At 40.6% G+C, this 20,596-nt stretch overlaps 2 protein-coding genes across 2 annotated transcripts in view; one reads left to right on the forward strand and one right to left on the reverse strand.

Moving 5' to 3' along the window:
* LOC111170268 (uncharacterized) overlaps positions 1 to 20,596 on the reverse strand; it is a 38,349-nt gene that overhangs the window by 14,955 nt on the left and 2,798 nt on the right. Inside the window, exons 2-3 of the mRNA XM_089901854.1 lie at positions 19,343 to 20,014; positions 13,937 to 18,723 (exon numbers count right to left, since the gene is read on the reverse strand). Coding sequence (XP_089757980.1) covers positions 18,710 to 18,723; positions 19,343 to 20,014 — 686 coding nt within the window. The 3' untranslated portion in view covers positions 13,937 to 18,709. The remainder of the gene's footprint in view (positions 1 to 13,936; positions 18,724 to 19,342; positions 20,015 to 20,596) is intronic.
* Positions 19,753 to 20,596, forward strand: part of RC3H1 (ring finger and CCCH-type domains 1) — a 95,193-nt gene continuing 94,349 nt past the window's right edge. The window contains exon 1 of the mRNA XM_022565239.3: positions 19,753 to 19,856. The gene's annotated coding sequence lies outside the window, so the exon portion shown is untranslated. The remainder of the gene's footprint in view (positions 19,857 to 20,596) is intronic.

Raw genomic sequence — 20,596 nt, forward strand, 5'->3', positions numbered from 1 at the left:
TAAATGGTTTATTGAAAGGATACCTGGGGAAATTTTTAAAAACAAAATAAAGCAGAAATCTCAGCCACTAGTTTCAGCCAACCAGGGAAGTGGAAAGTGGCACAATCATGGGGTCACACAAGAGTAAAGGGAACCTGAGTATAGCTGAAGTGGACAGAGACTGTAATGTGGTTTCTGAACTGGAAGTTTCTTCAGGGTCTGGCACAGATAAAGCAAGAGCTTGCCAACCTCTCCTGAGTGCTCTGCAATTGACATGATGTCTTTTCTCTCTGTCTCTTTTTCTTTCCCGGTGACTTTCTGCCTTTTATCCTACCAACTAACTGACCCCCTAAGTCTATAAATCAAACAACAGATAGATTGCTGCTAAGGACCTAATGGCAAAGCTCTCTGCTCCAGGTTCTCTCATAGGAAGCCAGCCAGCCAATAGTTGGCTGCTCTTGGGTCAGAGGCACTCCCCTGGTCCAGTTAGTGGTGGCCGTGGGCGATAGAGCCAAGAAGAACAAACACACTCATTTATGTACCCAAGGCTCTTGATTTAGATTAGCCACAGTAGGATGTCACTAGGCTAAAGGGTCAAAGGGAGAAAGGAGTGTTAAAGGAGCCCAAGGACTAGGGGTTACCCGGTGGAAGCCTGCCCAGAAAGCAGCTGGAACCATGAAAGAAATGGCTGATGCCTAAGATGCCACCTGAAGCAGTTAGAAGGGGGTTTGATGAGAAATAACCTGGCTTCTTTTCCTTCCTGCTCTCCAAACTCCTCCCCTTAGGCAAACATACCAGGAATCCAGCTGACACAGGAAAGTAAGTCTTCCCTGTGATACAGAGAAAATCAGAGAAGGGCAAGAAATGGATCTGAGGGCAGAGAGGTTCAGGACCAGCTCTGTATCTTATCATTAACTGAGTCAAATCTTCAGTTTACTTGGGGATGGCCAAGAGAGTCAACACTGTTATAGTGTAGACCTAATACGTTGGAATGAGCAGAACTGGCTTTGAATCTTAGCTCTGCTATTTATTCTTTTATTTGGGTTGAGTTACTTAACCCTTCCAAACCTGTGTCTCATTCTGTAAAATGGTGATAACAATACCCATCTTCCAGGATTATAAAGATTCAACATAATGAACGTAAAACTTCCAGCACAACATCTAGACATGGGGAATGCTTTATTGTTACAATGATGATAGTGACAGTGGTAGTGGTGGTGATGGTGATAGTGGTTGTCCCTGCCACTAGGATATGTTTAATTTTTGCATCTCCAGTAGCATGTCTTAGAAGTTTTTAAGCTGATTAAAAATATAGGCATCACTGGGCCTCTGAGTAACTTTATCAATATCAAGGTTACCTGCAGTTAAAGAGTCTAAATTGGAAAAATGCCATGGAGGTTTCTGCACCTCATCAAAAAAAAATTATGAGGTGCTTTACACATATAAAATGCTTGCCTATGTACATGGTAACAGTCATACCACAATATTAACCATTTAAGAAAAAGTACAGGGGCTTCCCTGGTGGCGCAGTGGTTAAGAATCTGTCTGCCAATGCAAGGGACACAGGTTCAAGCCCTGGCCCGGGAAGATCCCACATGCTGAGGAGCAACTAAGCCCATGCACCACAACTACTGATCCTGAGCTCTAGAGCCCGCGAGCCACAACTGCTGAACCCACATGCCACAACTACCGAAGCCTGTGCACCTAGAGCCCGTGCTCTGCAACAAGAGAAGCCACGACAATGAGAAGCCCGCGCACCACAACAAAGAGTGGCCCCCGCTCACAGCAACTAGAGAAAGCCCGCGCACAGCAACGAAGACCCAACACAGCCAAAAATAAATTAATTAATTAATTAAAAAAAAAGAAAAAGTACAAAGCATATGTAGCTAAGGGACTGTATCTTTGAAAATGCAAATATATTTGAGTAGACCAAGCAAGAAATTTCAGGGGAATTATGTGACTGTGATTGTGAACAAGTGATTCATCCATTGTGATGGATAGGAAGTTAGTGGATAGTCTAATTGTATTTTGGTGATTTAACCAAACTTTGGAAAAGTACTCACACTAATTTCTTTGTCATTATCTGGAATGTCAAGTTCAAAATATCATAGGGTTTATTTATTTATTTATTTATTTTAAGTTAAACCTCCTTTTATTAGCAAATTCCCTGAGAGGAGAAGACAGTGCTTTCGGTTCTCTATTCTGATGTTTCTATGACTTTTAAATTTTTCAAATTTTAAAAATTGTGTAATATATAATGTACATAAAATAATGAACGAAATTGTACAGTTAAAGAATAATGATACAATGACATGTGTGTATTCACTACCCAGGGCAAGAAGCAGAATATTTCCACCCAGGAACTCCCTTATTACTACCAAAGTGAACACTGTCCTCAATTTTAATTAATGTATTAATAGCTCCTGTTTTCTTTATATTCTTAATCACTTGTGTATATATCCTTAAATAGCATATTATTTAGTTTTGAATGCTTTTGAACTTTAAGTGGAATCATAGTGATTACATTCTTCTAACACTTGCCCCTTTCACTCAACATTGTGAGTCATTCATGTGAACACAGCTGTAGTTCAATTTTGCATCTATATCGTAAGTTGACCTACAATGTTCTTTTATTGTATTGTCTTTATTGTGTTTTGAAATCAAGACTATAGCTTTCTTTTAAAATGAGCTGGGAATCTTTTGTTCTTTCTTGGTTTCTGGAAAAAACTTCTACGAAGCAAGAATTAGTTGCTCCTCAAATGTTTAGTAAACTCACCCATAAGAACATTTTGACCCGTTTTGTTTTTATTTTTGTTGGGGGGGAGGTCTTAACTACCATTTTAATTTCTTTAAACTTAATGTTTATTCAAGTTCTCATGTCAATTTTGAAATTTTATAGTTTTAGATATTTTTGTATTTAATTTAGATTTTCAAATTTATTACATATGGCTGTTGTAATTCTTCACCATCTTTTAAGTGCTCTCATGTCTTCAAGATTTCAAAAATATTTTGACCAGCTTTTCTAGTTCTCAAAAGAGGGTTGATTTGAGCTCCCTAGTCCATAAGTATCAGAAATAGATGTTTGATTCTATTTTGAATCTGCCTACTCTTGATTCATGCTTTAAAGTTTTATTTCTCCCTAGAAACATTAAAATTACTTACTGATTTTCTGTGTTGAATAATTCAACAACTGAAAATTCCATGGATCTGACTCTGCCATTTCTGTTCATGATGCCTTATTATCTTGGGTGATTATTGCTTATTGACATTATTATTTTTTTTCTTGTTTTTACTGTGAATTATACTTTTTTATTTGAACTCTCAATGAAATTCTTGAGGCCTGGGATGCAGGTAGATTCCTCCAGAAAAAAAATTGCCTTTACTTCTGTCAGGTGTCTAGAGCAAACTAGTCAAGAGCCACTTTAAATGAAACGATTGGCTTGAGATATTTTTGGCCTACTCAAGAAGTGAGAATTCAAACTATAAACCTGCAAAAGGGTTGGCTGGTGGTGATCAATTTTCAGAGGAAAATTTTTCCCCTCCATTCATCACCAAAGTTTAAAATGGGTAATTTTTTGCAGTCCCAAGGAGGGAAGAAGCATTCATTTATAGTTCATCCTAATACTGAGGGTACAGCCCTCTGGATCCTGGCTTTAGGAGGGAAAACTCTCATGTTAGACTTTATATTTTGACTCTTGCTTTGCCTTTTGTGCCCCTAGTCCTTCTCGGCCATGGAAACTGAGTTTACCAAGAGAGGAAAATTCAGCAAATGTTCTCAAGGAGAAAACTCTCAGAGTTTCTTGTAAAGCTCAGAGCTCCTGGCTTTATTCAGAACTTGGTCTGAATATTCTTCACTTTCTTGCCAGCTCATGTATATATACAAGATCATTTTTAAGAAAATATTTTAACCAACATATTTTGTTGCTTTCAGCAGGAGGGTCTAAGTCACTAATAGTATTGTTCTCTGTTTATATGATTAAAAAGAATATTATATACATGGTTTCATAACCTGCTTTTTAATATTCATAATGTAAAAAGAACACTTACCTAACTTAAGGAATATGTGTCTGCAATCATTATTTAATTATTTATTCATTCAACAAATATTTCCCGAGGCCCTAATATAGAGACATTTTTTTGTCCCCAATGATACAACAATGGATAAGACACACAGTTGCTACATGTACTAAACTTAAATTCTAAGGGAAGGGAAATATTAAACCTATTATTGCACAATAAGCTATATAATTACAAACTTTTCTTATCAAGAAAAATTAGAGGCTACTTTGAGAGAGCCACTCAATTTAGACTGAGAAGTCAGGGAAGGCCACCCTGAACAAGAGACATTAGAAACTAAAGGATGAACAGGAATTAGCCAGATGAAGAGTGAGGGGAAGAATTTCCAGGCAGAAGGAACAGCAGGTATGAAGGCCCTGAGACAAGAGGGAGCATGCCATGTTTTGGAGATGAAATAAAGCAAGAGAAGCTGTAGTAGAGATCAAAGGGGAAAAGAGTGAGACATGAGCTGGAGAAATTGGCTGGGGCCAGAGCATACATGGCCTTCTACTCTGTATTCATCAGCTCCAGATGCCACAAAAGCCTGGGTGGCTTAAGCAAGAGAAACTTATTTTTTTTTATTTTTTTGCGGTACGCGGACCTCTCACTGTTGTGGCCTCTCCCGTTGCGGAGCACAGACTCCGGACGCGCAGGCCCAGCGGCCACGGCTTACGGGCCCAGCCGCTCCACAGCACGTGGGATCTTCCCAGACTGGGGCACGAACCCATGTCCCCTGCATCGGCAGGTGGACTCTCAACCACTGCGCCACCAGGGAAGCCCAAGAGAAACTTATTTTCTCCCAGTTCTGGAGGATGCAAGTCCAAGATCCAAGTTCCAGCATGGGCAGGTTCTGGTGTGACTTCTCTTACTGGCTTGCAGACAGCTGCCTTCTTGCTGTGTCCCTATGTGGTAGGGAGAGAGCTCTGGTATCTCTTCCTCTTCTCATTAGGGCACCAGTTCTGTCAGATCAGGGGTCCACCCTTAATCCTAATTACCTCCTTAAAGGCACTATCTCCAATACAATCCATGGGAGGTTAGAGCTTCAGCATATGAATTTGGGGGGGGTACACAATTCAGCCCATAGCATATGCCATGGATGTTTATTTCAAGTGTGATGAGAAGCCATTGAAGAGTTTTGTGCCAGGAAATGACATGATCAGTTTATGTTTTGAGAGAATCAGTGTGCTTCTTGAATTGAAGACAGAAGAGGAGAGATCAGTTAGGAGACAATTGTAATAGCCGAGATAAAATATGGCAGCTGGGACCTCTTTGGTGTGAGGAGTAGAGAGGATTCAATGCATTCTAATACAAATTTAGGAATAATCAAATAATTGTCACCATTTAGTGATCGTTTGGATGTAAGGAAGACCTAAATATTGAGGAGGTGTCTAGATTTATTGCATGGGCACATGACTGGATGGTGGCATAATTTACTGAGGTGAGAAACACTAGAATTGCAGGTTTGGAGCAGGAAGAAGATAAATGTAAGTAAGTCTGTTTTGAAATGCTGAGTTTGAGATGTCTACTAGACGTCTAAGTGAGATGTCAAGTAGCAGATAGATCTGGGATAATGATACAAATGTGCAAGCTGGTATTTGAAGTCATAGGAGTGGATGAGATTGGACAGGAAGAGGGAACAGAATAGAGAAGAACAGGGGGCCTAAAACTAAGCTTTGAAGAACATAATTTCCTCACAACACTCTATGATGAAAATTTTTAAACATAAGGAGTCACGCTGTGAGCATCCATATACCTACCACCAAGATTCTACAATTAGCATTTTACTATATTTGCTTTATCCCATATCCATTTATCTGTCTGTTCTTCTATCCATCTATCAAGGCATCTTATTTTTTGATGCATTTCAAAGTAAGCTGTAGATATTTGTACCTCTCACCCCTAAACACTTCAGCATGCACATCAACTAGAGTTCAAAAGTTATTTAAGGTTCTTTTTTATTTTTATTTTTTTAAACATCTTTATTGGAGTATAATTACTTTACAATGTGTTAGTTTCTGCTGTATAACAAAGTGAATCAGCTATATGCATACGTATATCTCCATATCCCCTCTCTCTTGCATCTCCATCCCCACTCCTTATCCCACCCCTCTAGGTGGTCGCAAAGCACTGAGCTGATCTCCCGGTGCTATGCAGCTGCTCCCCACTAGCTATCTATTTTACATTTGGTAATGTATATATGACAATGCTACTCTCTCACTTCATCCCAGCTTACCCTTCCCCATCCCCGTGTCCTCAAGTCAATTCTCTACATCTGTGTCTTTATTCCTGTCCTGCCCCTAGGTTCTTCAGAACCATTTTTTTTTTTTAGATTCCATATATATGTGTTAGCATACAGTATTTGTTTTTCTCTTTCTGACTTACTTCATTCTGTATTACAGACTCTAGGTCCATCCACCTCACTACAAATAACTCAATTTCGTTTCTTTCTATGGCTGAGTAATATTCCACTGTATATGTGTGCCACATCCTCTTTATCCATTCATCTTTTGATGGACACTTAGGTTGCTTCCGTATCCTGGCTATTGTAAATAGTGCTGCAATGAATACTGTGGTACATGACTCTTTTTGAATTATGCTTTTCTCGGGGTATATGGCCAGTAGTGGGATTGCTGGGTCATATGGTAGTTCTATTTTTAGTTTTTTAAGGATATGGTTCTTTTTTTTTTTTTTTTTTTGCGGTACGCGGGCCTCTCACTGTTGTGGCCTCTCCGGTTGCGGAGCACAGGCTCCGGATGCGCAGGCTCAGCGGCCATGGCTCACGGGCCCAGCCGCTCCGAGGTATGCGGGATCTTCCCGGACCGGGGCACGAACCTGTGTCCCCTGCTTCGGCAGGCGGACTCTCAACAACCGCGCCACCAGGGAAGCCCGATATGGTTCTTTCTTAAGTTGAAATTTACATATAATGAAATGTGCCAACCCTAAATGCACTATTTGCTGAATTTCAACAAATGCATACTTGCCTATTTAATGCAAATTCCTATCAATATTTAGCCATTATGATTACCCTAGAAAATTCCCGCAAGTCCCTTTCCAGTCAGTTTCTATCCCCTCTTCCATAGAAGCAACCATAATTCTGATATTTTTCCACCAAAGATTGCCTTCTGGAACTTCATATAAATGGAATCATACAGTATATACTCTTTCTTGTATGTAAGGTTTCTTTTATTCAGCATATTATTTTTGAGATTCATTCCTGTTGTTGCATGTATGATTAGTTTGTTCCTTTTTCTTGATGAGTCTTATTGTATGGCTACACCATGGTTTGTTTAGCTTTTCTTCTATTGATGGCCACTTAAATGCTATTTCCAGTGTGAGACCATCATGAATGAAGCTGCTATGAGCATTTCTGTATAAATCTTTGTGGACATATGTTTTCACTTCTCTTGAGTAAATATCTAGAAGTGGAATTGCTCATGAGTCAGAAGGTCGATAGATGGTTGCTCTGGTTTGGTTTGGTTTGGTTTTTGTTCTTTTGTGATAGAATCTTTATTTTACATGTTAGCATCATAGCACAAGAATCCATCCCAGGCATTGTCCTGATCTGAACCCCTACCCATTATATTTACACAAGTACTGTTCCATGATCATTTGTGTTAAATATATGTAAATATAGAAAACTCCTTCTGTATATCCAGCTAATCTAGAAGCAAAATGATGTTTATAGACTTGCAATCCTTCCCCTAATTGAAATTTGTTTCTGGATTAAATATGTCTGAATTCTTTTGAGGTCACATGACAAGGAAAATCCAATTTACAGTCTGCAAAAGCTACTCAAGGAGTCAAGAAACTCCCTTGCATGGACAGGATTTTTGGATCCTTCTATAATAGTATTTTTAAAATAATTTTTTAAATTATGAGAAAAAACACAAATTAATTTACTCCCCTAACCATTTTTAAGTGTTCAGTTCAGTGGTGTTAACTATACTCACATTGTTGTGTAACAGATCTCTAGAACTTTTTCATCTTGCAAAACTGAAACTCTATACCCGTTAAGCAACTCCCAACTTTCCCCTCTTCCCTCCCCGGCAACCACTACTCCACTCTATGTTTCCATGAATTTGACCTAATCTAGATACCGTGGAACCATATGGTATTTGTCTTTTCATGACTGGTTTATTTCACTTCACATAATATCCTCAAGGTCCATCCATGTTGCAGCATGTGACAGGATTTTTCTTTCTTTCTTTCTTTCTTTCTTTTTTTAATTTACTTTTGGCTGCGTTGGGTCTTCGTTGCTGCACACCGGCTTTCTTAGTTGCAGCGAGTGGGGGCTACTCTTCATTGCAGTGCACGGGCTTCTCATTGCGGTGGCTTCTCTTGTTGCAGAGCACGGGCTCTAGGCACGGGCTTCAGTAGCTGTGGCACACAGGCTCAGAAGTTGTGGCTTGCAGGCTCTAGAGCGCAGGCTCAGTAGCTGTGGTGCACAGGCTTAGTTGCTCCGCGGCATGTGGGATCTTCCCGGACCAGGGATCAAACCCGTGTCCCCTGTATTGGCAGGCGGATTCTTAACCACTGCGCCACCAGGGAAGCCCTCCTTCTTTCTTAAGGCTAAATAATATTCCATCTGTGTATATACCACACTTCCTTTATCCAGTCATCAGTAGAGGAACATTGGACTACTTCTACCCCTTGTCTAATGTGAATAAGACTGCAATGATAAATAAATTTTTTTAAAAAGACTGCAATGAACATGCGTGTGCAAATATCTCTTTGAGATCCTGCTTTCAATTCTTTGGAATATATACCCACAAGTGGGATGGCTAGATCATAGATGTTTTGTTTTTATAAGAAACTTCCAAACCTTTTTCCAAAGCATTTTACACTCTTACTAACAACACATGAAAAAACTAGTTGCTCCATATCCTTGCAAACTCTGTGGTCAGTCTTAGAACACCAACATTTAAATGTCTAATAAAATAGGTACACCGGGGCTTCCCTGGTGGTGCAGTGGTTGAGAGTCCGCCTGCCGATGCAGGGGACGCTGGTTCGTGCCCCGGTCCAGGAAGATCCCACATGCTGCCGAGTGGCTGGGCCCGAGAGCCATGGCCGCTGAGCCTGCACGTTCGGAGCCCATGCTCCACAAGGGGAGAGGCCACAGCAGTGAGAGGCCAGCGTGCCGCAAAAAAAAAAAAAAAAGGTGGACCAACTAAAGGAGACTATGGAGTAGTAGAGAGATGGGAGAGAAACCAGGTGTGATTACATAAGAAGGCAAAGGAAGAGAAGGTTTAAGAAAGAGGGACTGATCAAGATCTTCTCATGTACTTTTGCTCTGCCTCAAATACATCTTCCACTCTATAATTAGTAATTTTTCAACAAGCAAATTTTATCATTTCCCTCCTTTGCCTTTCAGACCTCACATTGCTATTAAAATGGAGTTGCCAGGTTTTGCAAGCAGGATGTCCAGTTAAATTTAAATTTCATATAAATAACAGATAATTTTTTTAGTGTAAAGTATGTTCAGTGTAATATTTGGGACTTATGCTAAAATATTGTTTATCTGAAATATAAATTTAATTCAACATCCTGTATTTTATCTAGCAAATCTATCAAAATAAAGTTCAAAAACTCCTACTTTGGCCTCCAATGCCTACCTGCCTACCTCTGCAGCATCTTCTTTGCTAGACTGCTTCTCAATCTCTATACTTTCTCGTAGTCAAACAAGAAAATTCTACAAACTTTCTCACAGGCTTCTTCTGCCTCAGTGCACTTGCATATGCTGTTTTCTCTGGCAGAAACATTTTGCTTTCTCTCTTTGCCTAGCTAAATTCTATTCATGTAGCTTTCAACTTAGCTGTCACTTTTGTTTTTCCCCTTGGCCACGAAGCGGCATGAAGGATCTTAGTTCCCCGACCAGAAAATGAACCCATGCCCCCTGCAGTGGAAAGGCAGAGTCCTAATCACTGAACCAACAGCGAATTCCCTGTCACTAGGACTTCTCTATTCATCTCAGGCTAGGTCAATTCTCATTGTTATATATGCCCTTTGGCCTTCCAGCTTGTGGTTATTTAATTATTTATATGTATTTTATCTTCCCTGCTAGGCCATAGGCCTCCAAGGAAGAGACTGCCTGTCTTGTTCATCGCTGTATCACCATAGCATAGTGACTGGCATAAAACAGGTTATCAAATATTTGTTGTGATTGCTGGTGATAAAGTGGATGCAAATTAATTTTGTTTTGTGACTTTTATATCATCAGTTGAGAACATATGATGCTCAATTAGATGCTGCAGAAACGAGGTTACAAATCTCTGCAGAAAAGAACCACAAATGAACACTTCAAGTACAGGAGATGAAATATTTTTGCAAAAAATTTAAACATAATTCTTTTTCCATGTAATTTTACCAAAGAGGAAATGCTTGATTAGGAAGATGCCTGTTAGCAAAAGGAATTCAAGAAAAAACAAAAAGCACTTTGCATTTGTCATAATTTTTAGCTAAGAGAGATATTTATATGGAGGCTTTCCCCTTCAGAAATCTGTGAAATATTAGTTTTTAATGTAGACACTAAACATTCTTGGCAGAATGAGAAAAAAAAATCAAATTGAAAGCTTGAGAGGAGTGTTGATTATTCGAGTATAATCAACGAACTGAGTAACAGAAGGAAACATAACTTAATATACCTCCACTTCAGTTTAAGTGAAATGGATACAGATGTACTCTTAAGTTTTGAGACTGTAATGACTAGAGTCATGAAATCAGGGCCCAAAGAAAGAAAAAACATGGATAACTCCATTAAACTGAGTAAAGGTCAACTATATGAGAAATGAGAAAATGGATTATTTCTGCAAACCCTTGATTTCTGTACCCTTCTCTTGTATGTTAAACTATCTCAGTGGCTAACTTAAGCAGAAAGGGAATTTTCTGGAAGAACACTGGTGGCTCATAGTTTTGATTGTAAGGAAGGGAATTGAGGGAAGCTAGATGGCCAGAGCCAGAGCTAAAGTCAATTCTGAAATGGCCTGGTAAGGGTACTACTGCCATGACCAGTAGATGCTGGACATAACCCCAGGGATTGCTGCCATTGTCCCATCAGATTCTGGGTATCACAGGTGTGAGTGGGATGAATTCTACTTACTTCTGTGTAACTCAGTCCAGATTCAAAGTTCCAAGTAAGAGCATCCAGTCTACCAAGCTTAGATCATTTTCCCTCACCCTAGGATTGCTGTGGGGCAGAGGTGGGAGGAGGTGGTGGGTGGAGGGCAGAAGACAAATATCTGGACTTTCTGGCCTGTCGTGGGAGAAAAGATTCTGCCACCCACAAAAATTCCCAAATGGAGAATTCCCAAACAGTGTAAGGAGGGGAGGGTAAGATGATGAGCAGCCACAAAATTATAAATATCCATTATATATGTCTATCTTTCAGGGGTATGAGGAGATATAAGAGAATCTTGCTCTATCTGACAGCTACTATTGTGTCATTTCTACAATCGTAGGCAGTAGGTTACTAAATCACCAATAACTTGATTTAAACATATCCATATATACATGTACACACAAGCATACAAATTGATCGATTGACTTTTTTTTCTAAGTTTACTATTCATATAGAGAAAGCGAAAGCTTTTTCTTTTTTCCAGGTCAAATAAAGCCCCTAACCTCAGAGGATAAATTTGACAATAATGTATTTTGATGAAATTACATTGAGAGAAGGCAAATTCAGCCATGTGGAGAGTCATGAGGTCCCATTTAAAGGACTCCTTTAAAAGATGCTCCCTGATGAGCTCGGTGCTTTGTGACCACCTAGAGGGGTGGGATAGGGAGGGTGGGAGGGAGGGAGACACAAGAGGGAAGAGATATGGGGACATATGTATATGTATAACTGGTTCACTTTGTTATAAAGCAGAAACTAACAGACCATTTTAAAGCAATTATACTCCAATAAAGATGTTTAAAAAAAATGTGTTAAAAGGGTAGATCTCATATGAAATGTCCTTAACACAAAAACAAAAATCTAAAAAACAAAAGAGCCTAAGGAAATATGTGGTGGTATGTCTATTACCTTGATTGTGGTGATAGCCTCATGGGTGTACGCATATGTGCAACCTCATCAAATTGTATACATTAAATATGTGCAGTTTTTTAATATACCAATGATACCTCAATTAAGCTGTTTATAATTAATTAATTAATTAACGTTATGCTTAAAACTATTCCAAGATTTCTGGAGGACAATTAGGCACTATTATAAAATCTTCAAATATATGCATAACTATTATCTAACAATTCCACTTCTACAAATTTATCCTAAAAATGAAACATATGTTGAAAGATTTAGCAAACTTTTAGTTGTGAATAATTTCAGTGGTGTGATATATCTCAAATAAAAATGGAAATAAAGTCTCAACAACAGTGGAAAAAAACAAACAAAAAAAGATGCTCCCTTATACAGCTTCTTGCTGAAAAGGAAGATCTAATCTGGGGCATTGCTCTCCTCTTCACATTGGTTCCTGAATGAGCCCTTGTGCTCCTTTGATTTTATCTGATATTTGTAAATCAAAAGCATTAGGAAAATCTGCCCACCTCTGAACTCAGTTTCCCATTTAGTCTTGTAGAGTCATCTGTATACATGACAATTACTCACACGGGATTACTTATAAATATTATGTCAGTGCTGTTGTTGTTTTAGATTACTAATTCCTTGGAAAGGCAGGAGCTCTGTCTGTTTAATTAATTGCGTTTAACACCAAACATTGGTCATTACATGTAAGGTTTTTAAAGCTGCTGTTGGACATTATAATAATAAAAGACTTTCGCTGGCTACAGCAAATCAAATCTCTCTTCACATAAGACAGGTCTGACAAACAACAGTGTGGGGGCCAAAGAGAGCCCACCACCATCTCTTTATCTCTGTTCCTGTAAATGAAGTTGTATTGGAACACAGTCATGCTCGTTAGTTTACATACTGTCTATATCTGATCTCGTGCTATAATGACAGAGTTGAGTAGTTGTGACAGACTGAAAAGACTGTAAAGCCTAAAATATTTACTATCTGGCCATTTACCAAAAAACCTTGCTGACCATGGATCTACTTCAGTGGTTCTCACCTCATATAACAGGATGGGATCCTCTGTAAAATCCCAAAAAAGAAAAAAATCCCTGGCCCCACACCAACACCCCAAAAGGGGTCAAAAGGTCTATGGTGGGACTTCCTTGGCGGCGCAGTGGTTAAGAATCTGCCTGCCAATGCAGGCGACACGGGTTCGGTCTCTGGTTCGGGGAGATCCCACATGCCGCGGAACAACTAAGCCCGTGCACCACAACTGCTGAGCCTGCGCTCTAGAACCCGCGAGCCACAAGCACTGAAGTCTGCACGCCTAGAGACCGTGCTCCACGACAAGAGAACCCACCGTGATGAAGAGCCCCCGCTTGCCGCAACTAGAGAAAGCCCGTGCACAGCAACGAAGACCCAACGCAGCCAAAAATAAATAAATAAATTTCTTAAAAAAAACAAAATGTCTATGGTCAGAGCTGGAGATATACAGCTTTTAAAAGTTCACACAAAATTGAGAATCATCAGCCTAATGCAATACACAGTACCTAGTATAATTTTAATAATTTTCATTCATTGGCTATTAGATGTCAGGCATTGCCCTAGACGCTCTACATGTATTTTCTCATTTATCTCCATAAAACCCGTCTTAGATACATTTTACAATCCTTATTTTATAGTAAAGTAAATGGAAGTATTCTAAGGTTAACTTGTACAAGCTAACACAGCCAGTAAGTGGAACAAGAGTTTGCACTAGGTTTTTCTACCTATCCAAGATTGACAACAGAAGAAAAATATCCAGGTGGAAAGAGACTCTGACTCTTATCCCCTGAGATGTGCTTTTTCTCTGGGAGAGCTGTAGGTATTTCCCATTACTGATGCTACACTGACCTGCATAAGAATGACTGGCTGGGGACTTCCCCGGCGGTCCAGTGGTTAAGACTTCGCCTTCCAATGCAGGGGGTGAGGGTTCAATCCCTGGTTGGGGAGCTGGGATCCCGCATGCCTGGTGGCCAAAAAGCCAAAACATAAAATAGAAGCAATATTGTAACAAATTCAATAAAGACTTTAAAAATGGTCCACATAAAAAAAAAAAAAAAAAAGAATGATTGGCCTAAGTATGGCTGCAGAACTCTCCTGTTGATAGAAGGTAGCACAGCTGAGAAAAGACTGGAACATTCAAATAAGATGTTATTCAAACCTAGAGGGTATCAAAAGGGAAATAAGCTCATGGAGTAACATGAAGCTAAGTATTCATCTTCAATGAGGAGCGCACCATAGGAACATCTTTCTTTCTGGTTCGTGACCTGCCTCCAATTTGTAGAGCTCATCTTTAATCCCTAACCTCTTGGAACATCGTAAAGAACTCTGAAGACTTCCCCACGTCCAGATTCTAGAAATTAAGGCATAGAGCAAAAGGAAGTTTCCTTTCCATCTTGCCTAAAGCACAACTTTCAAATTCTGGTTTCCTGAATGATTTATACACCAATGTTCAACTTTTTCTTAACTGGTTACTCATGACATGACAAATCTAATAATTTCTAAGAAATATTGAACGTCCATTTTTGCTAGATGATATCATTTGGTTACAATATGTATTTGACCTCAGTGTATCTATAATTGCTTATTTAGGCAGAGCTCTAAATGATCTTCAAATCATTAACCCTATAAACAAAGTTTAATCCTTTCATACTAATCTTGGGTCTGTTCAAGTTCTGGTACTTGTTTTCTGCTAATTCTCATTGTGATGTGACTCAGATAATTTTGATAATCAGTTTTTTAAAAAAATTCTAGTATCCTATTTATTGTTGCTAATTTATACCCCCAAAAGCATTGATATTTTATGATGCAAGGAGTAATCAGAAAAAGAAAAGCTTCAGATTTCATTGGGTAGATTTAAAATTGTACCCTCATAAGGGTGCCTTTTATTCATAAGTATGATACTCTAAAAATGAGCGTTTATTATTGTTACGGGCTGAATTGTGTCCATTCATCCCACATGCTCCCACCACCAAAGTCATATGTTATAGTCCTAACCCCCAGTGCCTCGGAATGTGACTGGATTTGGAGATAGGGCCTTTAAGGAGATAATTAAGGTAAAATAAGGTCATATGGGTAGGGCTTAATCCAACATGCCTGGTGTCTCTATAAGAAGCGATTAGTACACAGACACAGTGAAGACCGTGTGAAGACAGGAGAAGATGGCCATTGATGAGCCAAAAAGAGAGGTCTTGGAAGAAACCAAGCCTGTCTACTCTTTGATTTTGGACTTCTGGCCTCCAGAATTTTGAGAAAATTTCTGATGTTTAAGTTATCCAGTCTGTGGTATTTGTTACAACAGCCCTAACAAACTAATACAATAATGAAAACCAACAATATTACAGTGAGTTTTGCCCAAGTGAAAAGTGGAGCTGCTTTCTCCTATGACACTGTTTAAAGTAATACCTAGAATGCCCCTCTCTGCTGAAAGTTGTCTGATGTCTCTTTCATAAAGGGGTGCTATTTACTATCACCCTGGAATACGTCTCAGGAGATCGGTTAAAATTCAGATATTCTCAATTCATAGAAGGTAGGCCAGTTCAAAAGCAATTTCAGGCAGGACTCGGAAACATTTTCTTTAGCTCTTTTAGAATCAAGTCTACAGGGACCTAGTTCCAGAAATCCCAGAACTAACTTGGGCTACATCTGCCATGATCACTTTGGATTGTTTCCCTGAATCTAAGGCAATCCCTTAGGTTTAGTTTGCAGTTACTGACTTGGGCCTGTTTTGGGACTGGACTCTAAAGATTAAGGGTAGGTCAGAAACTATTGACTTCCTCATATTTCCTTGGGACATCTTTATTTCTTACTCTACAGATTTATCTTAATGAACACTGGTAAGAGGAGTGTAGACTGGGGGAGAAAGTAGATTATGGAGAATCTATGTATAGGAAAAGAGGAGTGTGGGAAGGGGAGGACTAAATTGGCCTCCCACACTTACTTTACCTAAAGCAATTCAGAAAATCCAAATGACTCAGCTCCAGTACCCCCTATTTTGTGCATGTGTTCCTGTTTGAGGATGTCATTCCCTCCCCATACATAAATGATTTACACTGGAGAAGTCTCAGGTCCTAGCTGTACTTTAATAGAGTTAATCCAAACTCTATTCTCATATCCTCCAATTAGCCCTGTATTAAAAGCTGATTGTATTTGTATGCCTCCGGGTACAGATCTAATACATTGTATTGACATCTGTTAAAAGGTAGGTTCTATGATATTAGAATAAAGATTCCTACTAGCTTTTCCTTTTAACTTTCATAGAACTTTATACTTTTTAATGCAATAATCACCAAGCTATTTTATACTCTAGTAGTTGACATGTACTTCTCATTGTATTCCTTGTACTAGATTGTTACATTTCTTCAAGGCAGGGACACATGACTCATTCATTTTTGAATTTTTTCCTCCTATTCCACTCCTTCCCACTCTCTGACCCCCTCCTCAATAACATGGCGTTTATCTATAACAAAGAGTTGTACAGATACATGATCTAACTTTTCTTAGTCTCTGTTTCAGCTGTCGCAGTAAGTGGGTTGGTATCTTAGGTCTTTTCTAGTCCTATAGGACAACTAATGCTTTAGGTTGATAATTACACATTCCAGAGCAATTTTAAAGCATGTGGTAACTTAAAAAATCACTTAGCATAAACGAAAAAGCATAGGCTATTCTAAATAAATAAACAATCAAAGGAAGAACATTATAGTACAGGTATATCACAAAATACATTTAAAAGATTCCTAAGGCCTTATTAGCATTAATTTTTTTTTAGGGTTCATGCTAAGAGCAAAACTGTATTTGGTTACTTGTCATCCTTAATTGACTGATCAAGAAACTAAAGACTGGGCTTCCCTGGTGGCACAGCGGTTGATAGTCCGCCTGCCGATGCAGGGGACACAGGTTTGTGCCCTGGTCCGGGAAGATCCCACATGCCGCGGAGCGGCTGGGCCCGTGAGCCATGGCCGCTGAGCCTGCGCATCCGGAGCCTGTGCTCCGCAACGGGAGTAGGCCACAACAGTGAGAGGCCCGTGTACCGCAAGAAACAAAAACAAAAACAAAAACACATCTTTAAGTAGAAAAAAAAAAAAAAAAAGAAACTAAAGACTATAATGACATACCTAAAATGGATTTTTAAAAAACATTTGAGTACTTACTATGTGCCATGTGCTGTTCTAAATCCTTTACATGAAATGATGCATTTAATTTTCATAGTATATCAGTGGTGGAGGCCGAGGCCGAGTCTAAATTTCTAGAACTAGATAATAAAATATAAAATAAAACCAAATTGTTTAAATTGTGTTAAAGCTACAAAATAGTGATTTCTAAGCACAAATGACTATGAGACATTTAAGCTGTTTGTCTTTAGTAATTCATTCTTAGTCAGTTAGCTTAGCTTAAGGTACTTCTCAGGCACTAGTTTGCTGTATTAATACAAATTTCACTGGATGAAAACAAATCATACAATTTTAAGAGTTTAGAAGCTAAATATAATTTAAATTTTAACATAATTATTTAATATTCATATTAACTCTCAATATCCTAAAAACTGTCACTATTATTTAACAATAACATAGCAAAAATTTTAAACAGCAAAATCAGGAAAAAAGAGCTTAATTCACCACCTAAAATTTTTACAGAGTTAATTTGGGAATAAAACCCAGAATATCTTTTTTTTTTCACTGAATAACCATATTATCTTTCTTCTAAATAGACTCAGTCTCAAGGGATAAATTATTCACTGTAACTTATATGTCTACCTTATCTGGGGAGTTCAAAGCATAGAAATGACTTTTTGTAGATTAGTTTTTATTGCAAACACTTAAGTGTTTTCTTCAGAGCTGCTCTTCTCCATTTTTTGCCAAATTTTTGTTTAATTATATCATTAAAATGAATTTTGGGAAGCCCCTCCATTTTAAACTTATTTTTAACTGAAATATTTATGAAATAAAAACAAATTTAACTTAAAAATCATATTTTTTTAAGGGAACATTGAAGGGGGTCTACCTGTTGAGGTGTAACTATTAATAGTTCAAAGAAATTATATTATCTAGGTTGATTCTATTGAAAGTTGCCTCACCTAAACAGGGAAGTTGGCATGTTTGCCTAGCAACAGCCGCTAAAACCTTCTGTTGTGGAAGGTTCCCTAGGAGTGAGAAGGGAGGAGGAGGAAAAACTGGAGGAACAGATTAATCTGTTTTTTCCCAGCAGGGGACTGAGGCCTGGCTGAGGGATAGCCTTTAGATTAGCACACGCTAACCTAATCCCTCCATGGTAGCTAGAAATTTGCTCTTTGTAGGACTGGGGTTACTATTTAGCGGGTTGAAGAGATGGTTACAGATTTAGCCCACTTCAAAGAGAGTAAATTCCAATCATCAGAAAGACATCAATAGGTCTTCTAAAAGAAGCTAAAATCTGAGGAGCAGGAGGGTGTTAGCAACTAAAAAGAACTCTTCCCTGCTTAGAGTTTAGGAAGGTGTGTGATATATTATTTACAAATAATATAAGAACACTAGCTGTTACAGTAATTGAATTTATCACCTTAAAAGCAGAAGCTTCTCTAAATATAGTACTTCTCTTGGTATTGGGGATGTATGCAATGAAGAAAGGACAGGAAAGCAAAATCTCTGCTCACTTGGCCAGACCTGAAGAAAAAAAAAAAAAAAGCAGGGGGAGGGTGATAATGAACAAGAGTATTAGCTGGGTGCTTACTTGAGGACCATCTCTCTCCTCTATTCTAAACGATTTATTTTGAAATTACGACTGTATGGTATGAAAAGAATTCCATTTCTCTCCTTTCTTAAAAGCAAGGGTTTGGCTAAACCGAATTGTCTTGAAAGGGGACTCCCATTTTACCCAAAATGAAAATGGCTTCTTTTCCATAATGGAGAAGAAACTTCAAATAATCATAAGGTTAGATTTAGATCCAATAGCTCTTCTAAGGGCTGAATCTTTTTCTGTCCTGCCCCAGACAGCTCTTAATTGGTCACATAGGCCTGGAGAGACGTTTTGGGGCAGTGAGCCTTTGGGCTGTTTACCCCTGCTGGGAGGCTGAACTCTTTGGGGGAGTCTGTGAGGGAAATGACTAGGGCAAAGCTGGTGTGATCAAGAACCAAAATGAAACAGGATAAGAACAAATTCTTCTGGGGTGGAGGAGGAGAGATGTGAAAAAGAAACAAGAGCAGAGGGACGAGGCTAAGAGAAAGCCAAGGGGGAGAGGTAAGCGCGGGATTGGATGGAAACGTCAGAAATTTTCCAATTCACCATCTGGCCACTTGCCCGCTGGGCGCCGAGACGCTGGTGGACCAGTTCTTCTGCTCAGGGGGTGGTGCGCTCCGGGTCCAGGCAGTAAGCGACACCACCCTCCCTCCCGGGCGTTGGTGGCCGGTGACTCAGAGCTTTGCTCCCGCGCCCGCCCCGCCCGTCTGCTTGCCCCGCCCCTGGAAGGAGGGGCCTCACTCTGGTCTCCGCCCCAGTCTCTGGGGCGGGCCGGAGCCCGAGGAAGAGGAAGGGGACGAGGACAACGAACGACGGGGCGGAGGAGGAGGAGGAGGAGGAAGAGGAGGCAGACCAACAAGATGGCCCCTGCTGCAGGAGCAGCCTCAGCAGCAGGTGGGAGGCCGGAGGCGGCGCTGGCGGTGGCAGCGGCGGCCGTTGTCCGGCGGCCTGGGACAGAGTCAGAGTCGACGGTGGCATTGGCGGCGGCGGTGGCTGCCGCGGCGGTGGCGACGGCCGCGGGGACTCGGAGCTGAGAGGAGCTGCTGCTCGGACCAGCGCGGTGAGCGAGCGGCAGGCGGCGGCGGCGGCAGCGGCAGCGGCGTGGGGAGCCGGGCGGCTGCGGCCCGGCCTCCGTCGGAAACAATAGGCAGCCGCGGCGGGGCAGGGGCTGTCCTCGGCCGCCCTCGGCTTCTCGGCCGTAGCGTCCGCCCGCCCGGCCTCAGGTCCCGCCGGCGGCCGAGGGGCTTGTCAGTGCCCGGCGTCCTTTAGGCCTCGGGCCTCCGCGTGCCGCCTGGAGGGCCTGCCGGGGTGGGTAGGCCGTGGGGAGGTGCAGACGCCGCCCTGGTCGAGGGGAGGGCGAGGGAGGCTTCGGCCAGAGGGAGGGGGCCACAGGGCTGCCCAGCCCTGCTGTTCGTTCGAGGACCTTGGCGGGAGCAGAGTGCGCTCGGGAAATGCTTTTTGGACCCCCAGTCTGTGGGGGTGGGGGAAGTGAGGGCGTCTGTAAACAGGCGCCGCCTGCACCTCAAGGCTGCTCCCTCCCCCTCCCCCTTAAGCACTCCCGTTCCTCGGCCAAGTGGGTTTTACGATGTCTGTTTCCCTGGAGCTACTGCAGATCGAGCCCGATAGTCTTTTTTTCTTCCTGGCGGCGCTAGGGAGGTTGCGTTTGCAGGTGTTTTTCAAAAAAATTTAAGTGCAGCAACACCAACAATTCTGCCTGGTAAAATGTGATTATCAAGGGATGGAGAGAGATAGAGGGCTGAAGGATGTTCGTCTTTAAACATTTCTAGGCATCAGTTCTCT

This window comes from Delphinapterus leucas, chromosome 1 (genome assembly GCF_059928025.1).
Source record: "Delphinapterus leucas isolate spDelLeu-1000000601 "Yukka" chromosome 1, BTC_Dleu_Yukka2, whole genome shotgun sequence".
In the NCBI taxonomy this organism is placed as follows: Eukaryota; Metazoa; Chordata; class Mammalia; order Artiodactyla; family Monodontidae; genus Delphinapterus; species Delphinapterus leucas.